This window comes from Schistocerca cancellata, chromosome 9, assembly GCF_023864275.1.
Source record: "Schistocerca cancellata isolate TAMUIC-IGC-003103 chromosome 9, iqSchCanc2.1, whole genome shotgun sequence".
In the NCBI taxonomy this organism is placed as follows: Eukaryota; Metazoa; Arthropoda; class Insecta; order Orthoptera; family Acrididae; genus Schistocerca; species Schistocerca cancellata.
The window spans coordinates 124,315,055-124,338,055 of NC_064634.1; the positions used below are offsets into that span (position 1 = coordinate 124,315,055).

Consider the following 23,001-nt stretch of genomic DNA (forward strand, 5'->3'; position numbering starts at 1 on the left):
CACACAATCACTCTGACACATCTAATGCACACTTGACCGCAGTCTCCAGTGGCCCCGTCAATGATCTCTGAGAATCAGATACAAACAAACCACTCCTCACTCCTCCCTGCCTCTCGTCAGCACTGCTAGGCTAGCAGCAAGAAGTGGTGGCAGCACTGACTGCAAACTGAGGGAAGTGGTAGGAAGGGCACAAGCAGTAAGAATGAGGGAGTAGGGAAGTGGTGGACACACTCAGCTGAGCCCAGTCAGTGACGATGCATGACATCCAGTAAACAAACCATTTCATCTACTGAGACAAAAACAAGATTTTACTAGTGTATTTTTTTTTTTCAAATTTCCCTGATATTCCCATGACATGTTTGAAATTCCCTGATTTCTAGAACTTGTCGCAACCCTGTTCAGGAACATAATGGGAAATGTATTGTGTTGACATATCATATCACAATTGTTTTCCTCCATGTGTCAATTGATGTTTTAATTTAAGTGATATATGTTACAGCTGGACAGTAGTTGATGAAGCTCCTCATCATCTTCTTGTGCCTGAGCTATACCTTCACAATTAATTGGAACTAATTATTAAAGCTTTGATAAGCTATCAGCAACAACATTTTCTTTATCAATTATATGTCGCAGATTTTATACAACACATTGGAAATGATTGCGATTTTTAATCATGTATGCCAAGTATATGTGTTTTTGCTCGTATTTTAGATGGGGGGGTTTAACATTTTCCTCGATTTTGAAAATGTAAACTAGAGGTTTCATTATAAACTGTAAATTATGCATTGTACAGTCATATAATGTAAAAGTTTTGTGTGGCTTCTGACTCGAGTAAATAAATAAAATCTTATCATACATTCTTTCGATCTCTTCATCATCTGCAGAGCTAGTTGGCATATAAACTTGTATTACTATGGTGGAGGTTAGCTTCATGTCTTTCTTGGCTATTGTAAAATTCTCACTATGCTGTTCTTAATAGCATATACAAACTCCTGTACCCTTCAACTTTTGTAGTCCTGTCTTCCTCAGTTGTATGTAATATTACAGTATATAGATAATTTTTACTTCTTGGACCGTCTGACTACAACTGAATGAAACACAATTTTTGTGCCATACGTGTTTCGCCTTTATTCAGTGGCCTGGAATATGTACATATTTTACTGTTTAGTTTACATTTTGGGGCAATATACCTATAGGTTATAAACAGTTCTGGTGGTTGGTCTTTGCTATGATGTAGTAATATTTTAAATTTGACTTGCAGGTCATGTGGACAATTTTTTACATATTATGTTTCTGTTCCATTTTTGCTACCATTCCTCTTCTTATAATTGTCACTTGGGTTTTTTTTCCACATTTCACAGCACTAGGAACTGAACACTTGGTTTGATGCAATGTTTAGGTTTGTGTTGCCGATTGCCGGATGTTATTGCCAAAGATAGCATGTTATTGCCAAGATTTGAGTGTAATTTTTGAAGTACCTGTGATCCATTTGTATATGCGTGTGCGTGAAATAATATTTATTTTGGTGAGGTTTTTTTTCCAGCTGCTTGTGAGAGAGGGACAATTCTATCTTATCATTTCTTTTATCAAGTGTAGTAGAGAGCCTGTAATGATGTGTGTGTGCTAATTTATCAAGTTTGTTTTCAGCAATTGTTTTCTAAATGTGGAAATTTTCTTGCAATTGTGTATGGTATTTGTGATGGTTGTTTATTCTCATTATTTTCATTTCTTGTCCCATGTTTGTAGGATGATGGTTATGGTGTTTTAAATGTTCTGCAAATGTGGAATGGTTTGTTTCGTACTTCCAACACCTGATATGTTCTTTGTACCGTGTTTTAAAATTCCTGTATGTCATGCCCACGTATACTGCATCACAACTTTGACATTCAAGTTTATATATTCCTGATCCCTTGAATTTCTCCTGTACCCTTTTACTGAAGTTGCACAATACGGCTATCTGTACCAATGAGTCACACAAGACACCCTATCTTGGCAAACTCCATGTTTCGTGGTGGTAAAACACAATTTTTAGTAGCTAATAGGAAGACGATTTTCAATAAAAATGCTGATAATTTCATATTAGGAACCAGAATGCCTTTCCATTTGGCCTATTTTATGACTGTGGCTGACTAGAACCCACATTTTCTATTGATGTTTACAACTGAATTGCACCTTATTATTATTATTTTATTGAAGTTAATATTTAATTTGCTTCATTTACTTCGGTGGGAGGAAATTGGCTGACAGACTTACCTACAGTCTTCAGGAAACTCCTGAATGTAATCTGATGTCTCATATTCAGGATAAAGCAGAATAACAGGCCAGACCAGCCGGCCTTCACTTAGATGCACACGTTTCTGTACCCCATGTGGACTTATTGGCTGAAGCAGTTTCAGTTTAATCTCAGGACCACCTGTGTGTGCAAAGGAATATTTGTATTAAAATTTGCCAATGTATGTTCTTTAAATGTCATACATAAATAAACAAAGAGAAGAATTGCCTTACAAAATAAATAAATAAATAAGTGTCTGGTTGGAATATTGTTGTCTATCTATTACAGCTGCATCAATTTCCTCACATTTGCTTATATAACTTGATACATTTCTGAAACATAGCTCTTTTTGGTCTTTACATTCATTAAGGACTCAATTTAACCAGACTTTTCAATTTAATTTATTTCCTTATTGCACAAACCAAGAAAATTTAATTAAGGTCACCATGGTATAAGAAACTTCTTTTTTTGTTTTATTCTAAAAAAATAATAAAAATATTATTATGCCAACATTATCAATGCAAACATTTTTCAAACACATTAAAATACAAATTGTAATTTGTCATGTTCTCACATCAACCCTTCTCCGTAGCATACTCAGTTTAGGACTTCAACTAATCTTGATCAAAATCAAATTTCATAATCAGATCTTGGTGTTCTACTTGGTTTTTCACTGAATTGTGTTCAGGGTGTTTATTATTCTCATTCATCACTTAGGCAGCTTCTAACTGATCAATGGAAATATTCTTTGCCTGGTCTTCAAAAAATTTTTGGGTTGCTTTCAATCACTTCATTTGGGCCTTCATATGGAGGCTCTGAGGTCCTTATGTTTGTTATGATATTGTATAGGTTTCAGACAATTCATATAATGCACCAGTTGTGACACAAATTGGGGTAAGACTGGATCCCTTTTTGTGCCACACTCTTGAAAAATATCACCTGATATCCTGATGGGCGAGCAATTAACCATTTCCACAATTGTGGCATTAGTGTTTTCTCTAATTGAGCACTGCAGACCAAAAAGAATCACAGGTGTTACTAGAGTCCATTTAGCAGTTGCATGGGCATGAATGGCTGCTTTATGTGTCCGATGAAATCTTTCAATTTTTCCATTTGATTGAGGATGATATATCGTAGTCTGGGTTTGATTAGAACTACATATTTTTGATAGCACTTGGGATAGCTCTCAGTTAAAATGTCTTCCATGGTCGGTCACACAATTGAAAAGTGCTCGTGCTATTGCTTTCACTTGTATGTCTCTAAGAGGTGCTACTTCTGTCCGATCTGTAACTCTATCAATGCATGTGTATATTCATTCGAAGGTGGCACTGGTCATATCAGACCAAGGTGAACTATTTTAAAGCATTCATCAATACAGGGAAATTGTTATAATGGTGTTTGAACATGTTATGATATTTCATTTTCTGACAAACAATACATGTTTTAGCCCAATTTCTGACATCCTTTTTTATATTGATGTGATCATTTTTATAATTGTTTTAATGCCCAGAAAAAAAGAAAAAGGAAAAAAGCAGAAGGGTTTTATTCCCTGGTGACTGTAATGGATGGTTTTTGGTGGGCATAATAATAAAATAAAACAAATTGAAAAATCTAGTTAAACTGAGTCCTTAATGAATGTAAAGAGCAACAATTGGTGACGTGATTGGCAAGACGCTGACATATGCATAGCGTCAATGGTAAATGGACCTGAAGGTAATAATTCTAAATGCAAGCTGGAAATTGGTAAGGTAAAGATCAAGCTATCGCTGTTTGGACAGAAAAGCTAGGCATCTGGTTTTGTCAAGTTGAAGTGCAATTTATGATTGCTGGTATAGCTACCTGACGTGACTAAATTTAACCATTCGTTCGCTAAGCTAGAGTCATAATTTGTTGTAAATATCTGTGATCTAATTACAAATGACAAGAATAATAAATATTCTCTTACAAAAGAATGACTTTTGACTATATTTAAAGAAAGTGAAGAGCATCAAATTAAAAAACTTTTGAGTGATTTAGAACTGGGTGATACAAAGGCTAGCCAATTATTGAGAAAAATGTGGGGCTATGCTGGTAATAATGTGTTGGACAAGATCCTGAAAATCTTTGACTTGACAAACTTCCTAGTAGCATTCGAAGTATTTTACTTGTATCTTATGAAACAGTGGACAAGATTGCTCAAATGGCAGATCGTATGATCAAAATGCACTCTGCTGAAGAGATCCAGATTGCATCAGTTTACTCCATTCTGCCAACATTGTCATCCATGTCAGTCCATGAGCTCCTGTTACGAATTGAAGAATTGGAAAATGAGATACATAAAGCTTCGGAAACCAAGTAGTCAAGGATCGCATGGAAGAAGTTGAAGCAGAGCAAAAGTCAACAAAAAATGGAAAATACTGCTATTATCATTTTAAATTTTGAACACGCTGTAAACCTGAAAAATATGTTCAGCCTTCTCAGTGGCCCAACAAGGAAAATCAGAAACAGTAAATAAAACAGTGGCTGAGTGTTCTATGCCATTATCCAACTCAAGCTGTCAATATTGCCTGTTTCTTAATGATTGGAATAGTGAAAGATATTTTTTTAGTAAAAACAGGTTTGTCTGTTATACCGGTTTCAAAAGGCAAGGAAGTTCAACCCTCTGACCAGTACAGATTTGTCTGTTAATACAGTTTTAACTTCCTGGCTGATTAATTCTAAGAAGCCAATTATTTACACAATCAATAAGTTTTTTGTGTTTATTTACAGTGTCAAGTTCCACATCATCAAGGACCATGAACCTTTAGCTTCTCTCTTTAGCCCTGTGGCACATCTGCTGGACAAGATGGCACACAGACTTTAAAGGTGAGCTGTGTTCATCAGCTGTTATCACATCACGATCCACTTTAGCCCGAAGCCTCAGCACTCGAATGTTGATGCCCTCTCCCGCCTTTCTATGGGTCACGAATCCAGCTTTGACCAGGATGATGCTTTTTGTTTCTATCTAAATGATAAATCTCAATGGACGGTGCGTGGGTTCCCAATTACTGGCTTCCGCATCGTCCATGTGGTATGCTCGGGTCCCATATTCTACCAGTTGTGGAAGCAAATTCAGTGTGGATCCCGTTCATAACTATTTTGGACTGTGTGTTAGACTGACTCTCGCTGATGGTGTTATTTTGTTATCCATAGAACATGCTGTATTGCATGTGGTCACTCTGGCATGCCTCAGGCGTGACACGTCCTTTGTTTCCAGCATCATGGTCACTGGGAGACAAAAGAAGACGTTGGCCCACCCAGATGTCTACTGGCCAGGGTGAACATTTAATTACTCTTTGTTCTAAATGTGCAGATGACCAAGCTGCCCAGCAGTAGTGTTACCCTCCATGGCCAAAAACCTCACAGCTATGGGAGTGAGTCCACCTCAATTTTGCAGGCCCCTTTCTGGATGCTTACCAGCTGGTGGTCATATTATACCTACTCTCAGATACCATACACCATGAACTGCCACTCAGTGATGGCGAAACTGATGATGTGGGCCCTAAACCTGAACTTCTCTATCAAAGCCTTCCCCCACACCCTGGTGGTTGACAATGACCCACAAATGGCTCACAGACATTTCAAGATCTCTGTGTACAACACAGTATTCACCATGTCAAGGCACCCCAGTTCCACCCTCAGGCTAATGGGGAGGCCTTATTCACACTTTCAAGGTGCAGATGAAGTAATACATAGGGGCACCCCGGCTGAAGAAGCACTCATCTGTTTTTTCACTTCTTGCAGGTTCATGCCACTGGGTGAGAAGAGTCCAGCTGGAACCGCTGCAGGGGCACTAGCCTCGCACATTCATCAACCTTCTGCAGCCTGTCCCATGCCCACCTTAGCCCCTCTGTCACCATAATACAAATGCCAGAGACCCTTGTCTGGGCTCGTGCTTCTGATCACCATGACAGCTGGATCCCAGCAGTCGTTCGCAGCCAGTGAGATCAAAGAGTCTTCAAAATTGCTGACAAGGACAGGCTGGTCACCTGCCACTGCAACCGACTTTGCCCACAAGGTGAGGCACCAACCTCCACTGCCTTGTACACAACTCCTGGGTAGCCCTCCTTCCCATTATCCAGATTCCCTCATTCTGCACTATCCTTAGACCCCCTCCCCCTTTCCTGTGTTTCTGCATCCACCTCCAACAACAAGCACAATTTTGCCTACCTGACCCTCCTCCGACATCTTTTCTAGCCCTGTGAGTGAGCATCAGGGGCTGAGTGGAAATGATCTCCAGCAGCAGCTGGGAGTGCTGGAGGTCAACAGGTGCCTTACCAGGCACTTCCTGCCTTGATCCCGAGGCTCCGGATACCCCCACGGATACGATTCCAGCACCACTGACCCCTTGTGGCTGGTGTGATAGAGCCGTCATTCCCATGTTCATTTCCGGCTCTACTCTCCAGTGCCAGCTGACAGGGGACTTCTGGCTTCTCCACAGATGACCATCAATGGTGCCCCAGAAGACATGGACATCACGTTTCTGGGTGCCACACACTATCCCACATAATGTGGAAGGAGGGAGGTGGGGTGAAGGTGCATTCTATCATCATCACCCTGCCAAGGGAAGAGGATTATGTTAACTCTACGTTACCACATCTACCGCAGTGGCGCCATGCTGGTCATGACCATAACAAGGCTCATCTTGTTATTATTCAATTCACCTGCATCTCACAGCATAGATCTGGCCATCAGGAGGCAGCACAATTAAACAGCAATGGCAACATTGCAGTGAGGTTGGCACGCATACCCCATGCACAGTTCCACCTAGCGAATCCAACTAGCAACCTACCTATTATAATCCCAGAGCAGAGGGCTATCTTCCTCATTCTGTTATGGTTCATTCATAGCCATACTTGAATCCACTCTTGGGATTCATGCTACTGGTTTGCACTTGGTCTAGTTATGTACACAGTCTTCGTATATAACTTACGTTTGGTGTTCTCATTCAAGTAATTTGGTTATTCTAGGTGTATTTATTTGTGTGTGTTACTGCAACTGCCTTTTCTTATTTTTGTTTATTGTTCCCATTCTGGAATTTCAATTGCAGTGGTATTAGTTACCACTGTAACACACAATGCAGGGGCTGAAATTATGACACAACCAAACGAATAAAAAGAGGTGACCGAAAAGACAAAACTGAATATATAATGAAGAGCTAATTCTTCAGAGCAGGTTCACTTTTGTGACAAGAGGAGTAGATCTGAATATGCTCAAAGAATGGAAAACAACAGTTCAAAACTGAAAATCTGAAAGTACAATTGGTATGGAAGATTGCAGGAAGATCTAGTTTAATCAGAAAAAGTGAGACGGGAATATATCTGATTCAAAAGAGGTCTTTCCACGTAATATGTGGCAAATGACAGAGAAGTAAGCATACAGTCAGTAAATCTGCAAAGATAAACTGGATAAGGGAAATAGGGTTGATGAGAAAAATAAGAAAACACACACACACAACTTTAGAAAACAGGATGGAGGTCAAATGAATAGACAGATAAAATCCATATGATACACATACACTGTGAATGAAAAGTAGAGGAATTATAATTGTAACTCACTTTGCCCTTCAATATTCAGATTTCGTTCTTTAATGGCTGCTGCCAGTTCCTTCTCTTCAGCTTCTTGTTTTCTGCGTGCAACAGCTTGTCTTCTAGCTTGCATTTCAGCTCGCTTCTGAAATAAATAAATAAGTTCAGTTTCTCAATTGCTTGCAGACTGGGTTTGGCATTTTTACAATAGCAACAAAAATTCAGAGAGAATGCTTCATACTGAGATATATCAAACAAGTGACAACTTACTTTTGTTGCAACAGCTTTCGCTCTCAATTCTAAAGCTTCCTTGTTGCTTGTACTTGTTGCTAGCATCTCATCACAGAATGCAATACAATCGTCAAACAATGATAGGCGAAAACTGCACTCAGCTGCACGAGACAGTGCCTTTGGATAGCCTGGCTGAAGCTTCAGAGCTGCACGACAGTCTGCCAGACATGATCTGAAACAGTTTTGTATAGTGGCCCGAATACATTAATGACATTTTTAATTTGAGCCGTGTATTAATCATCTCTTCCTAACAAGAATACAAGAATTTCATTAAACAGGCACTTGGCAGTATTGAGTTAACATACTTTCTTTGATACAAAAGCAGTTTCACTCAAATGACTTGTAACTCACAAATGAGGAATGCAACCGCTATTACGTAAACTATGGAAAATTAAAGATCATTATAGTCAGTTTAGTCACTAACACACGTTTGCTAGCTAAATGATAACAATGTGTTCTCTTGATGAAAAATGATACAATTTGCTTTGAATTAGAGAAACCCAGAAAGAAAGTGGAAAACGTCAGAGCTGCGAATTTAATCATTTGCAGTACCTCATTTACATCAGTTACACATATTATATCAAATTATTTTAACAAGTCAGGGAGGAACACTCAAACACTTGCAATGTAGTCTACATCAGATCTCATCTCATACTTGCTGGCTCAGATTAGAGGACAATGATAAAAGCAAGCCAAATTTAAACGAATGCAAAATCTCCAAGATTGGCGATCTTTTACAGGAGCTCAAAATTTTGTGCAGAGGAGGAGGAGGAGATTAGTGTTTAACGTCCCGTCGACAACGAGGTCATTAGAGACGGAGCACAAGCTCGGGTGAGGGAAGGATGGGAAGGAAATCGGCCGTGTCCTTTCAAAGGAACCATCCCGGCATTTGCCTGAAGCGATTTAGGGAAATCACGGAAAACCTAAATCGGGATGGCCGGAGACGGGATTGAACCGTCGTCCTCCCGAATGTGAGTCCAGTGTGCTAACCACTGCGCCACCTTGCTCGGTTTTTGTGCAGAGTTCAATGCAAGATGATTATAATAGTTTCCATAATGACACTGTGCCTCAAAACTTGCAGACAATCCAAAGAGATTCTGGTTATATGTAAAGTATGCTAGCGGCAAGAAACAATCGATGCCTTCCCTGCACGATAGCAATGGAAATACTATTGACAACAGTGCTGCTAAAGCAGAGTTACTAAACACATCCTTCCAAAATACCTTCACCAAAGAAGACGAAGTAAATATTCCACAATTTGAATCAAGAACAGCTGCCACCATGAGTAACTTAGAAGTAGATATCCTTGGAATAGTGAAGCAACCTAAATCACTTATTACAAGCAAGTCATCTGGTCCAGACTATATACCACTTACGTTCCTTTCAGGGTATGCTGATGCAATAGCTTCATACTTAACAATCATATATAACCATTCGTTTGCTGAAAGATCTTTACCCAAAGACTGGAAGATTGCACAAGTCCCACCAATATTCAAGAAAGGTAGTAGGAGTAATCCACTAAATTACAGGCCCATATCATTAACGTCAATATGGACCAGCATTTTGGAACATAAACTGTGTTTGAACATTATGAATTACCTCGAAGAGAATGGTCTATTGACAGGGATTTAGAAAACATCATTCTAGTGAAACAAAACTACCTCTTTACTCACACTACTTGGTGAGTGCTACTGACAAGGGATTTCAAATGAATTCCATATTTCTAGATTTCCAGAACTGCGTGCTAAGGGAGTATTGTCTCAGTTACGTGACTGGATTTGTGATTTCCTGTCAGACAGGTCACAGTTCATAGTAACTGACAGAAAATCATTGAGTAAAGCAGAAGTGATTTCTGGCATTCTCCAAGGTAGTGTTATAGACCCTACACTGTTCATTATCTACATAAAAAATTTAGGAGACAATCTGAGCAACCAGCTTACGTTATTTGCAGGTGATTCTGCTGTAAAGTCTAGTAAAGTCATTAGAAAGTCAAAACAAATTGCAAAATGATTTAGAAAAAGACACATGAATGACGCAAAAATTGGCAATTGACCCTAAATAATGAGAAGTGTAAGATCATCCATATGAGGCTAAAAAGAACCCATAAACTTCATTTAAACGATAAATCAGCCGAATCTAAAGGCCATAAATTCAACTAAAAACCTAGGAATTATAATTCTTGTTCTTCTTCTGTGGTGCTACAGTCCAGGATGACCTTGGCCTTCCCAACGAGCTTCCGCCATCCATCACGGTCACATGCTACCCTCCTCCTGTTTCTGTAACCGAGCTTCTGTAAGTCTTCTTCCACTCCATCCAGCCATCTTACTCGGGGTCAACCTCGCGTCCTTTATCCTCCTGGGTTACCAAAGAGAATCTTCTTTATCACCTCAGACTCCTCCATTCTTGCCACATCTTTATCCTTCCTGATCGTATGATTTTTGTTATAGGATCATCGGCATATATAGTGTACAATTCTCCATTGTACCTTTTCCTCCATTGTTCTCTCTCATACACAGGGCCAATTATTCTCCTCAAAACTTTACTCTTAAATCTGCTGAGCAGCCTTGCATCCATTTCCGTCAGGAGCCATGTTTCCGAAGCATAAGTGAGAACTGGTCTAAAAAGGGTTTTACAAACAGTGAACTTCGTTGGGCGGCTGAGGAGTCTTAACTGGAATAAATTACTCGAGGTGAAATATGCCTTATTTGCTGATTTCAACCTAATTTTAATTTCAGTTGAGATGTCATTAAAGCAAATGACTGTGGAACCAAGATACTTAAGCTATCTACTCTTTCAAATGTGTATCCACTCACACTGAAAGTTGACGGCATATTGGGTTGATATTCTTTCCCACAGGCCATGTTTTTAATTTTATCTTCATCATGAGACCCATCTTCTTACTTGCTTGACTTAAGGCTGTAAAAGCTTCTTCCAGTGCTGGTACTGCCCGTGCTATGATGTCTACGTCCTCTGCATATGCCAAAATCTGCACTGACGTAAAATATGGTGCCCCTGGTCTGTAGACCTGCTTCCCTAATCACCTTTTCTTCTTGACATAGCCCATTGTTTTTTCCCAGGAGGTCTGAGTGCCAGCTGCGGTGGCCGAACTGTTCTAGGCACTTCAGTCCGGAACCGCGCAACTGCTACGATCGCAGGTTCGAATCCTGCCTCAGGCATGGATGTGTGTGACGTCCTTAGGTTAGTTAGGTTTAAGTAGTTCTAGGGGACTGATGACCTCAGATGTTAAGTCCCATAGTGCTCAGAGCCATTTGAGGTCTGAGTAATTTCCTCAAACTTGAATGCAGCTTCTTACATCAGACATCATCATTTTAACCATTCTAAGGAGTTTTCCATGTATCACCACCTCCTGTAAGGCATGAAACAACTGGTTTCTATTGATGCAGCCTTAAAGTTAATAAAGAGGTGATGTGTTCCAATTCTATACTCAATAGTTTTCTCCAAAATTTGGTTCAGGTTGAAAATCTATTGCTGACCTTCTTCACCAAAATCCGCTTTGGTATAATCAAATTTCTTTATCCACCTCTGGGAGTAGCCAATCAAAAATAATATTAGATAACACCTTGTACCTCAGGTTCAGGAGGGTGATTCCACGGTGGTTTCTAAACTCCATTTGGGACAAAATATTCCTTCATTCCATTCATCTGGTATCCTTTCCTGTTCCCAGATGAGAGTGATAAGTTCAAACAGAGACTGCTCTAATGTTGCTCCTCCACATTTCAACAATTCTGCAGGAATACTATCAGTGCTGGAAGCCTTGTTATTCTTCAATTTCCTTAAAGCTTTTTTAACATCCTCTAACCCTGGGCCACCCAGTGGCTGTTCATCCTCCAACACTTGCTCACAATCATTAGAGATATCCTCTGCTTGCTCTATCTCTCGATTCAGCAGGTCATTAAAGTATCTTCACCATCTTTACTGTCTGTTTACTCTCATTTATTATGTTTACTTCTTCATCGCTAATCAATCTAGTTACATGAGCAAATTGTCTTCTAGTGTTGTTTACATTTATAAAGAACTTCCTTGTTTCATTCTTCTTCTTGGACAATTCCATACATTCTATTTCAGCCTTAGTCCATTCCCTTTTCTTTCGGCGATGTGTCATCTTTTTGGCCCTCCTTTTCTCTCTATAATCCTCCAACAAGCTTCTTGTGCAGTTAGCCTTTAATGTCTCTTGGTATGCAGTGTTCTTTTCTTCAGTCACTCTCTTACACTCTTCATCAAACCATGTTGGCCTTACTGATTTTCTCTCCATCTCTAGTGTTTCCTTAGCTGAAATGTCTATAGCTTTTTTTATAGTCAACCATTTTTGTGCTATGTCATTACTGTCTCGCACTGTTCATTATTCTTGATCTTGTTCCAGGGCCTGAGAAACTTTTCTGACAGTATGATTCGTAAGTTTCTGTTAATTGCAGTGCTGCAATGTTGTACTGTTCTTTCCTAGTATGTCTTTCTTTCTGAGCATTTGATATCCTTGCTCTTATCTTGGCCATTACAAGAAAATGATCTGAATCCACGTTAAGGCCACAAAAGTTTTGAACATCCAACAAGTTAGATTTATGCCTCTTGGTTTATCAGTAAATGATCAATTTGATTAATGGTTCTACCATCAGGTGACTTCCATGTGCTCTTGTGTATCTCCTTATGGAGAAACCTGTTAGATCCCACTATCATATTCCGGGAGGCTGCAAAGAGGATCGATCTTATTCCATTATCATTAGTGGATCCATGTTTACTATGGGCTGGAACATGTCTTCTCTTCCAAGTTATGTATTAAAATCACCCAGCACTATCTTGATGTCACTCCTTGGACATTTATCATAAGCTTTTTCAAGGGCATCATAGAAATCATATTTTAGGTCTTCAATAGATTCTTCTGTTGGTGCATGTCCATTAATTATACTATAATTAAAGAATCTTCCTTTAATTCTAATTACTGATAGCTTTGGATTAATGGGTAAAATTCATCACCAAATGTTTCAGAGCTTTGTGAACAGGGAAACCTGTACCAAACTCATGTCTGTTATCATCACAGCTATAGAACATAGTGCCCTCTTTCTTTTCACATACCCCACTCCCTGTCCGTTGCATTTCTTGGATGGCAATAATGCTCTCCTGAGCTTCCCCTGCTGGTCTAATAACAATTATGAACAATTAAATATTGTGGGGAAGGCGAACCAAAGACTGCAATTTATTGACAGAACACTAACAAAATGCAAAGGATCTAAAGAGGCTGCCTACATTACACTTGTCTATCTTCTTTTGTAGCAGTGCTACATGGTGTGGGATCCTTACCAGATAGGATTAATGGAGTACATCGAGAAAGTTCACAAAAGAGCAGCACAATTTGTATTATTCTGAAATAGGGGAGAGTGTGTTACTGATATGATACAGGATTTGGGGTCGACATGATTAAAACAAAGGCATTTTTCATTGTGGCAGAATCTTCTCATGAAATATTAATCACCAACTTTCTCCTCTGAAAGTGAAAATATTTTATTGTTGCCAACCTAAGCATCATAATAAAATTAGGGAAATCACAGCTTGGACAGAAATATATAGGTGTTCGTTTTTTTTCATGCGCTTTGAGATTGCAATAAGAGAGAATTATGAAGGTGGTTTGATGAACCCTCTGCAAGGTACTTAAGTATGATCCATGTAGATGTAGACATTAGCACAATGCAAAACTGATTTTGAAACGGTTTGCATTAGAGTGAAATTGACAGAAAATGACCATTATATCAAAGTAGCAAAGTTCAATGATTTTAGCAAATGAACAGAAAATAATAATGAGAAACTAAGGCTTATACTGAAATAGACTTCTACTTTGGAATTAACATGAAAGGCAATTCAAACAATTCTGTCTTAGGCATTAACAAAGCGATCAACAGCATACACATATATGGTTTCCATTTTTGTAACCTTTTGTTTGTATAATAGATATATTACATGTGGGGCAGCAGATTCGTAGTGTCACTGTTACTATGTGACAAGGCCTTGTAAATTACTTTGATGAGCACATAGAAAGTAACCTAAAACTTGATACTCGCAACCTACATTCTACATGTCCACATTTCAGCTCTTGTAAACTGAAAAATAATCAAAGTCATACTTCAAAAAAAGAGTAAGGAAATCATGGAGAAAAATTAAAAGATCACTGCAATCAATAACAACATATATTCAAAAATTTGTTGCTTCAAACACAAAATCTTTTTATAAAGCACATAAATTTTTGCTACTCTACCCAAATCTCCTCTAAATTCTATTTCGTGTTAGTTACTGTTCTGAATCTAATTTTTCTAATAATTCAAAGTACTGACTGTTGCTTGCATAAAAGTGGTAAATTTTTAATACTTCACTTGCCATACAGATTTAGAATACAATGGAAACCACACAAACGATGTTATTCTGAGAAATGATGCATTTCATTTCAATTTTTACAGTTTTTACAAAAGTTCACTGCTAACAGTTGTATAATTTTGTGGTCTTAATGTTCCTTGATATCACTCAAAAGTGTCTGTAAACAGCCATCTGATGGCTCGTGTTATGGATAACATCGAAATGCTCTTCATTACAAAGCTTGTCACTTTAATTTTATTTACATGTCTTATTAATTATAATTTCTTATATAGAATATAATTCTGCACTTTCTATACTCTGGCTTATATTTAACAACACAATAATCTACTAAGTACTTTCGTTCAAAATCCACATTTCTTGTAAAGTAATGAAGATAATTTTACCAAACCTTCTACATCCTATTTTTACATCAAAACATATGTATTCTCAAAATATCAGCTTCGTATTTCTTTACCCGCCAAATCTGAAACTAACATAAAACAAGTGATTTTTGTGGAAAATATTTACTGGGTTTTGCTCAAACTTCGTATTTCTTCTATCTATGTCATTCTGCACTATTCTATGAACAAATTACAAAATTATAACAATACCTAATTTTTGTGTCACACAATTGTGCAACACATTTTGTGGTACATTTACACACAGAAACTGTGCTCTTTTTGACCTTGGTGTTGAGTAGAAAGAACAAACAGACTCTGACTTATATAGTGAGCATATGTATATTGTGAAATTTGTCTACCATCACTGTGTGATGCATGTATTTGCCAATTTTAAATGATTGTCATTAAGATCAGGCACGTTCAGTGCAGCCTCAGTAGGTCTGACTTGAGAATGAAACTGTTGGGTCGAACTCATTGCCAAAATATATGTACTGCAACTGTGATAGATTTGTAATAAACTCTTCATGAAGTTGACAAATGTTAATGGGAATTGCGGACACAAAAGCAAAGTTTCCAGTAGACAACAAGTGACTTTAGGAGAATGAAACGATGCACTGAATGAACCACCAGAGAGTGGAGGAAATCTATCAGAGCACAGACACAGAGGTTAAACAAGTAAATGGTTCAAATGGCTCTGATCACTATGGGACTCAACTGCTGAGGTCATTAGTCCCCTAGAACTTAGAACTAGTTAAACCTAACTAACCTAAGGACATCACACACATCCATGCCCGAGGCAGGATTCGAACCTGCGACCGTAGCGGTCTCGCGGTTCCAGACTGCAGCGCCAGAACCGCGCGGCCACTTTGGCCGGCCCCAAACAAGTAAAATTCACATAAATATCTGTTGAATACATACAGGAAACGAAGTACACGGCCTGAATAAGACATTAATTTGATAGGTTTCCAAACTCAGAGATATTCAACATCCACAGAATGTGATAATAAGGGTCACAAAATGTGAAGAACTTGCTGAAACAAATGTAAGGCATTACTCATGAATGTCAGAGGAAGCTAGTCAAGCCATCAACAAGGGGTGCAGCTACAAGTTACTTCACAGTATGATAGTCCCAATAATTCAAACAATCAGGTAGCATGCGCCCTGTATCTTTTATCAAACAGTTTCTAGGTGCTCTCTTGTCTTTGTGGACTGGAAAAATGAAGACTGACTTTGTCACAGGTTACATGCATGAAAAGTTATTGCACAAACAAGCCATCAGAGCTGTAGAAGACTGTAAATTAAACAACATTCTGAATGTTGTGTATGTGTGTTGGTGGGTGGGTGCATGTGGATGGGTGTGGGTGGAGGGGTGGGGGGTGGGGGAAGTGTGTGTTTGTGCATGTTTTTCTTCTACATCTGAAGGAGGACTCTGTCTGACCACTTAGCATACTTTTAAATGTGCCTGTCTGCCCCTCAATGCCTCCTCTAAAGTGGTAAGTAGCAATGTACCCTATTTCATATTGTTAATATCATTGTTATTCCATTCTGAATTTCTACTGCCTGATTATACCTGTAATTTTTCAGAAAAAAGTGAGCTGCTGCTCTATTGTTGAAGAGCTGGGCATTCAGCGAATCATCACTGCATTTCTGGCGAAGACCTTCTGTATAACTTATGATGGCAACACGATATTTTTTGCACTTGAAGTTAAAGTTTCCATCTTCCTTGTAGGTGGCTGCTAATTCTGTAAAGTATAGAAAGTTTAATACTTTAGTAATCATGAAGTAGATCTACAAACTGCTCACCTAATATTTAGCAATAATGATGTTCACAACCGTAATGGTCATAACCACCATGTCAAAGGGACAATAATGAAATGAAAATCATTACATACAGTAGTCTTTAGACAGCAGATAGATTTATATTTTCTACACAGTGCTATGTAATGAGAAAATTATTAGTGATACTGGAGCATAAGGTTGACAAATGAGGATGATGAAAAAATAAAACAATCAATGGAAAGTGACTTTAATGTTACAGACTCGGAAAGCTGTACTGGAGAATATGTCAGTGAAAGGCTTTGTGTTTTCCAATGACTGACAATCCTACTCACCGGTGAACATTATGACAATGTGGATAACTTACAAATCCCAAGGCAAAAAGATCTGGCAGTGCCTTCCTTTGATCTGTAGACTATGAGTATAGGTATTGTTTAAATGACTATACAGAGTGCTTATGCAGTATACAGCTGTACCTGTGTTATTATGGATGGCGAATGAAACAAACGGAAGAGAGAGGGCTGTAGTGATGCATAGAATAACATTAAAATTTAATTCACAAATGTAATTTTAAGTTTACTGTCTAAAAGATAAGGAAAAAGATGTAAAGTAATATGTGGTGTTTCTCAGCTCCATGTCAATGACTGCAAACAAACATTTGCTGGTTACAGACTTGGTCAATTGCATCAGAATTATTCTTCTGGTGCTGTTGCTTAGTCTGACGTGAAACTTCCACATTGCATGCACAATAAACAACCTGATACTAGGGCAGTTATTAATGTGATGTATGGTAACATTTGTAACTACATATTACATGTACTTAAAAAACAAAATTGTTCTATTCAAGTTGACATATTGCAAAGGATGGTGCTAATTTTGAGCATTTGAATATAGTAATGAAATATACGAATATATGGGAATCCATCATTATTATCATGGAGAGAATATAAAAGCAAGCACTTAAAGTAAGCCACCCTATCAACTCTTTCATTTATTGAGCTGCTTATAAAGGTTGCCTTTTATCAGCAAACTGTCATTTAGGAGAATAATTAAACAAAAATAATCATATAAAATTAAATTGTAAAATAAAACTGCCTTCACTCTGAAGATTGTTTCGAACACAACAGAGCTTTAGTAGAGATGGTTCTATTGGAGCTGATGCGATATTGCCTTCCTTTGACCTTTGAAATGACTTTGACTTATTCATCCTGATTTAGCAGACCTACAGTTCAATGTAGGCCCCAAATGACAGAGCAACTTGACATATTTCACATTAAAAATCATTTCCTGAGCTGAAAGAAGCAATAAGTGATAAAAAAAATTCTGAAACCAACAACATGGGATTTTTAAACTAGCATTCATTCACTGTGACCACCTGAAATAGAATTTATTAAATACTATGATGAATTTTCAAACAAAATACAAACAACTTCAACTTCGGACTGAAATTCAAGTTAAATCAGTTTGCATCAGTGGTGCAACTTGGTGTCAGCACACAGACAGCTCTTACTGAATAACAACAAGGGTGATATTGAGATTTATGCCTTTAGCTAGAACCAAAACTGTTGTACATGCTTTAAGCCTTTTGCCAGATGTAGAATAAACACACACACACACACACACACACACACACACACACAGCCACCATTGTCTCTAGACACTATGACTCAACTGTAACTTTGTCTGAAGTGAGCAGTAACTATACTGGAGTGGGTAGCAGGGGTACAGAAAAGATAGGGTAGAGATGGGGAGGGAGATGGGGTGGGAGATGTCAGCACTGCCTGTGGGAGTGTGCAGGGACATGGTGGGGACAGGACAGTGGGATGCTAGGTGCAGCATGGGAAAGCTATGATGGGAGGTGAAAAGGGGGGGGGGGTGATGACAGCACCAGGGGGAAAGGAGAGATAAGTGAAAAGGGAAAAGACTGAGCTGGATGGATAGAACACATGTAGTGCTGGTGTGGGAACAGGAAAAGGGATAGGCAGGTGGGCTGGGACTACCGAAGGTTGGTGCCTGGGGAGTGATGAGCACAAAGTGTATATTTTGCAGAGTGAGTTGCCACGTGCCATGGTTTTCATCAGAAGAATCAAAGTGGCACAGGTTGTGAAGCATTAGCTGAAGTCAAGCACATCATGCTGGATGGCATGCTCAGCTAATGGGTGATCCGGCTGTCTCTTGGCCACAATTTGGCAGTGTCATTCATGCAGAAAGGCAGCTTGTTAGTGGTGAGGCCCACACACAGTGCTGCACAGTTAACAGATTACATGGCTGCTTCCACAGGGTGCCCTGTCTTTGATGGGATAAGAGATGCATGTGACAGGGCAGGGGTAGGTGGTAGTAGGAGGACACACAATGAGAGGTAGTTGAAACCCTGATGGAGAACACATTTCAGTCGCCACAATTCTTAGTGATACTGGATACTGAGTTACAAGGAGGAGGGTGTGGGTGCTCCTTTGTGGCAAGTGAACAGGTATGTGAAGGATTGTAGGTGACTAGAAAGACAAGGTGGGGAGGGTAATTTCAGTCGGCAAAGGCCTCACTGAGATGCTTGGCATATTTGGTGTAGGACTGCTTGTCACTACAGATGCAACAACTGCAGGTGGCTACGCTATATGGAAGGGACTTCTTGGTGTGGAAAGGGGGAGCTGCCGATGTGGAGGTATTGCTGGTGCTTGGTAGGTATTATGTGGATGAAGTATTGATGTAGCTGACCTTGAAGTGGAGGTCAACATTGAGGAGGAAGCTGGCCTGTTGGGCTGAAAAGGACCAGATGAAGCAAATGAGGAAGCAGGTGTTGAGGTTCTGGAGGAATGTGGGTAGGGTACCATTACCACCAGCCAAGAGTATGAAGATGTTATCAATGAATTTGAACCAGATGAGGGGTTTGGGATTCTGGGAAACAAACAGGTTGGCATAGCATGGTGGCATGTGTGTTCTCATATTGCTGTACCACAGAGCTGCTTGCAGGTGATGCCTTCAAAGAAGTTTTTGTGTATTAGGCGACAGCAGGTCATGGCAACCAGGAACAAGGTTGTTGGTTTGGAGTTGGTCAGGCATTGGGAAAGATGGCATTCAATAGCGGCAAGGCCATGTGCATTGCAAATGTTAGTGTAGAGGGAGGTGGTGTCGACACAGTGATCAGAAGGATGCTGGATGGTAAAGAAACAGGAACTTGGAGAATCGGTAGAGAAAGTGGTTAATGTATTTTATGTAGGAGGGTAGATTATGATAATAGACTACTGGGTTGGCCTGTCAGTGAGGATGCAGTAATTAGCCACAATGGGACGTCCTTGGTGGTTGGATTATGTACTTTAGGATGTTAGTAGAAGGTACGAGTGCAAGGAGTAGTGGGTGTGAGAAGGAAGATAGATTCAGCGTTCAGCGGAGAGGTTTTGGGATGGATCTAGAGATTTGAGAAGGGACTGCAGATCCTCCTGGGTTTCTGGAATGGTGTCTTTGTGGCAGGACTTGTAGGTGGCAGGTGGCAGAGTCTCTTCAACAGGTAATCCCTGCTGTTCTTAACCACATTGGTGTAGCCTTTGTCAACTGGTAGGATTACATCGTTGGCATCAGTTTTCATATTGAGAAACTTGGGGACAGATTTGGGGCCCAGATTCAAGGTTAGGAAATCCTGGAGAGTTTGTAGTGTGTCTGCAAGGCAGGATTTGTCAGCTGTGAGGATATGTGGGAAAGGTTTGATGGAGGCTTTTGCAGTGGTAGTGGAGAGTAGTAATCAAATAGAGTGAACAGTTTTTGATGTGGTGTTGTGCAGGCTTCTGCAGTTCCTTGAGAGCGAGCTTTTCAATCTGGAAGATGGGATGCAAGAATTGGGGATTGCAGAGCAGGAGGATTTTACAGGTGGAGAAGAGGTAGTGCAAGGAAGCTTGGGCCTGATTTATATGGTTTTAGGAGACTAAGTTCGTACGGACCACGACAACAGACAGCTCATTGTAGAAGAAGGATTTGCAATCAGGGTGGGTGATTTGATGCACAGGTCATTTGGAGGGATTCTATGAGCTAAACAACAACGTAGGAACAGTATGTGGAACTGGGTTCTGGCTAGAAATAGGGAAACTTTTCCGTGTAGACAAAGACAGAAGGAACAAGGATCAATACTGGAGGGTAAAAAATGTGTAAAAATAGGTGGTAATATAAAAAAAATTGAAAACCAAAGGACTCCTTCCACCAATCCCCATTTTCTCAGGGTCCTGTAAGACACTGCATTAACACAACAGGCCCAATAACTGTCTATCATACCACAGAACACATTTACAGGAATATGCTCCTGAAGATGCGTCTTCATAAAGGCTTCTGGGTTTTCTCAGACCACCAATGTGAGTTATGAGAGTTACTGATGCAGCCACAAGTGAAATTGGTTTCATCAATAAATGCAATTAATTGAGTTACTGGGTGATTTGCAGTTAGCTGACAAAATTCTAATCACCCGTCTCAAAACTGTTGAATTTGCTGTAAATGATATGCACAGATGCCATACATACATGATGTCCACCAAATTCTTGTATGTGGAACATCGATACATGTTGAAATTCGGTGTTTGCTTGTTGAAGGACAATGTTCTACCAATTGAATAATGTCTTCCACATCATCCACATACAGTTCAATTGCACAGCTGAATGGGATATGACAGCTAGGCACTATACCAGCCTCACACAGTTGAGTAAAAACACAAATAAACACTCTTGAATCCGGTGCTCTGTGGCTACCATAATTTCTACTACAAGCAGCAGCAGCATTTTCATTATTAAGTTTGAAACAAATTTCATACCAGCATACTCAACACTTGTAAATATGTGTGGCATGCTTAAATAACAGAGCAGAGTTGACCAATAAATCATGATCACAATCACAATTGAAAAATTCAATCATGCAAAGTCAAGGATGCCACCTCGAAGTTAACGACACAATTCATCAGAAGACAAATATGTGTACTAGTAATTACCTATTGAAGTTTAGGTGTGTGTTAGCATTTTTCATTTTACTGTAGAAGCAGTGTGTGTGATAAATGTGGATGTTGTTGCAGGTTAGTGAGTTTGGGAGAATCATGTCAGGACTGTTGGTGGGTGTTTCATTGGGATGACTGTGAGGCCAGTAAGGTAACAGATGAGATTCTCCCATGAAGTTGTAGATCATGCCGTTGAGACAAGAGAGTCGTGGAACAAGGAAGAAAGATTTGTGCCCTTCAGGTAGAATTAGAAATAGTAATTTTTGTATAAGACAGACTAAAGGGAGAATGAGATAACGGGGCCTGGGGAAAGGCAAAGAGTAATAAGCAAAAGCAGAGAAGCTCAGGAATCACATTTTCAATCCCTGGGTTAGCAATCATTTTAATTGATTACTCGAAATACAAAAAGAGCCTCCACCAATTTTTGAGCACAGCAGAGCACAGTTGGACTCATAGCAACAGCTTAATAGCTATGTCAATTAGAAAGAAAAGACTACTAAGTAGCAGGCACAGGAAGGGTGTACGCCATATGCTACAGGAAAAGCTAAGTATAGTATATCGGATCACAAGCAAAATAAAACCTAGTACCAAGCTTTGCCAGAATGTAAGGGGTTTGTGAACATATTTTCATGAAAATCATATACTTACAGTAGGAGCAACAGGAAACAACCTGGCTGGCAACTTCGATTATAGCAATAAATGTGTACAATAGAAAGAAAGGATAGATTGTCCTTATCATAAAGAAGAAAAGTTAAGTTGTAGACAGGCACAATGAAAACAAACTTAAAACATTAGCGTTTGGCCAAATTCTTCATCAGAAAAGGAAAACACAAACACACACACACACACACACACACACACACACACAAAAAAAAATCATTGACATAAGCAAGCACACCCCAAACACACACGACCGCTACATACTGGAATTCCAGTCTGAGCTGCCAGAGATGATAGTCATGTGTGTGTGAGATGTGCTTGCTAGTGAGAATGAACGTGTACGTGTGTTTGGTTTTCTGATGAAGGCTTTGGCCAAAAGCTAATGTATAAGCGTCTTTTCATTGTGTCCGTTTGCAACTTAATGTGTCATCTTTATGATGAGTACAAATCTATCTTTTCCTTATACTGCCCTGACCTGGAGCTTCCGGTATTAAAAGTGACCTGGAGAAAACAGGGGTGTACACAGCACACATTCATATGAGATTTATGGTGGTTTTGCAGTGTCTTAACCAGCCCTGAGTTAACACAGCTGTCAGCTGTGTAAATACAGAACTGAGTGGATTTATTTTGATGGAAAAAAGTCTCATATCTATACAGTACTTGCTGTTGCAATTGGGAGATGGGGATACATAAATAATGGCCTGCACCTGAATAATAGGGGGAAGGTCAGATTAG

The 23,001-nt window shown here is 39.3% G+C and overlaps 1 protein-coding gene across 2 annotated transcripts in view; it reads right to left on the bottom strand.

Moving 5' to 3' along the window:
• The window catches only part of LOC126100278 (DNA polymerase interacting tetratricopeptide repeat-containing, protein of 47 kDa), a 60,189-nt gene that overhangs the window by 12,317 nt on the left and 24,871 nt on the right, over positions 1 to 23,001 (bottom strand). For both annotated transcript variants that reach the window (XM_049910876.1, XM_049910875.1), the window contains exons 3-6: positions 16,438 to 16,609; positions 8,089 to 8,281; positions 7,849 to 7,963; positions 2,254 to 2,413 (exon numbers count right to left, since the gene is read on the bottom strand). In XM_049910876.1, coding sequence (XP_049766833.1) covers positions 2,254 to 2,413; positions 7,849 to 7,963; positions 8,089 to 8,281; positions 16,438 to 16,609 — 640 coding nt within the window. The remainder of the gene's footprint in view (positions 1 to 2,253; positions 2,414 to 7,848; positions 7,964 to 8,088; positions 8,282 to 16,437; positions 16,610 to 23,001) is intronic.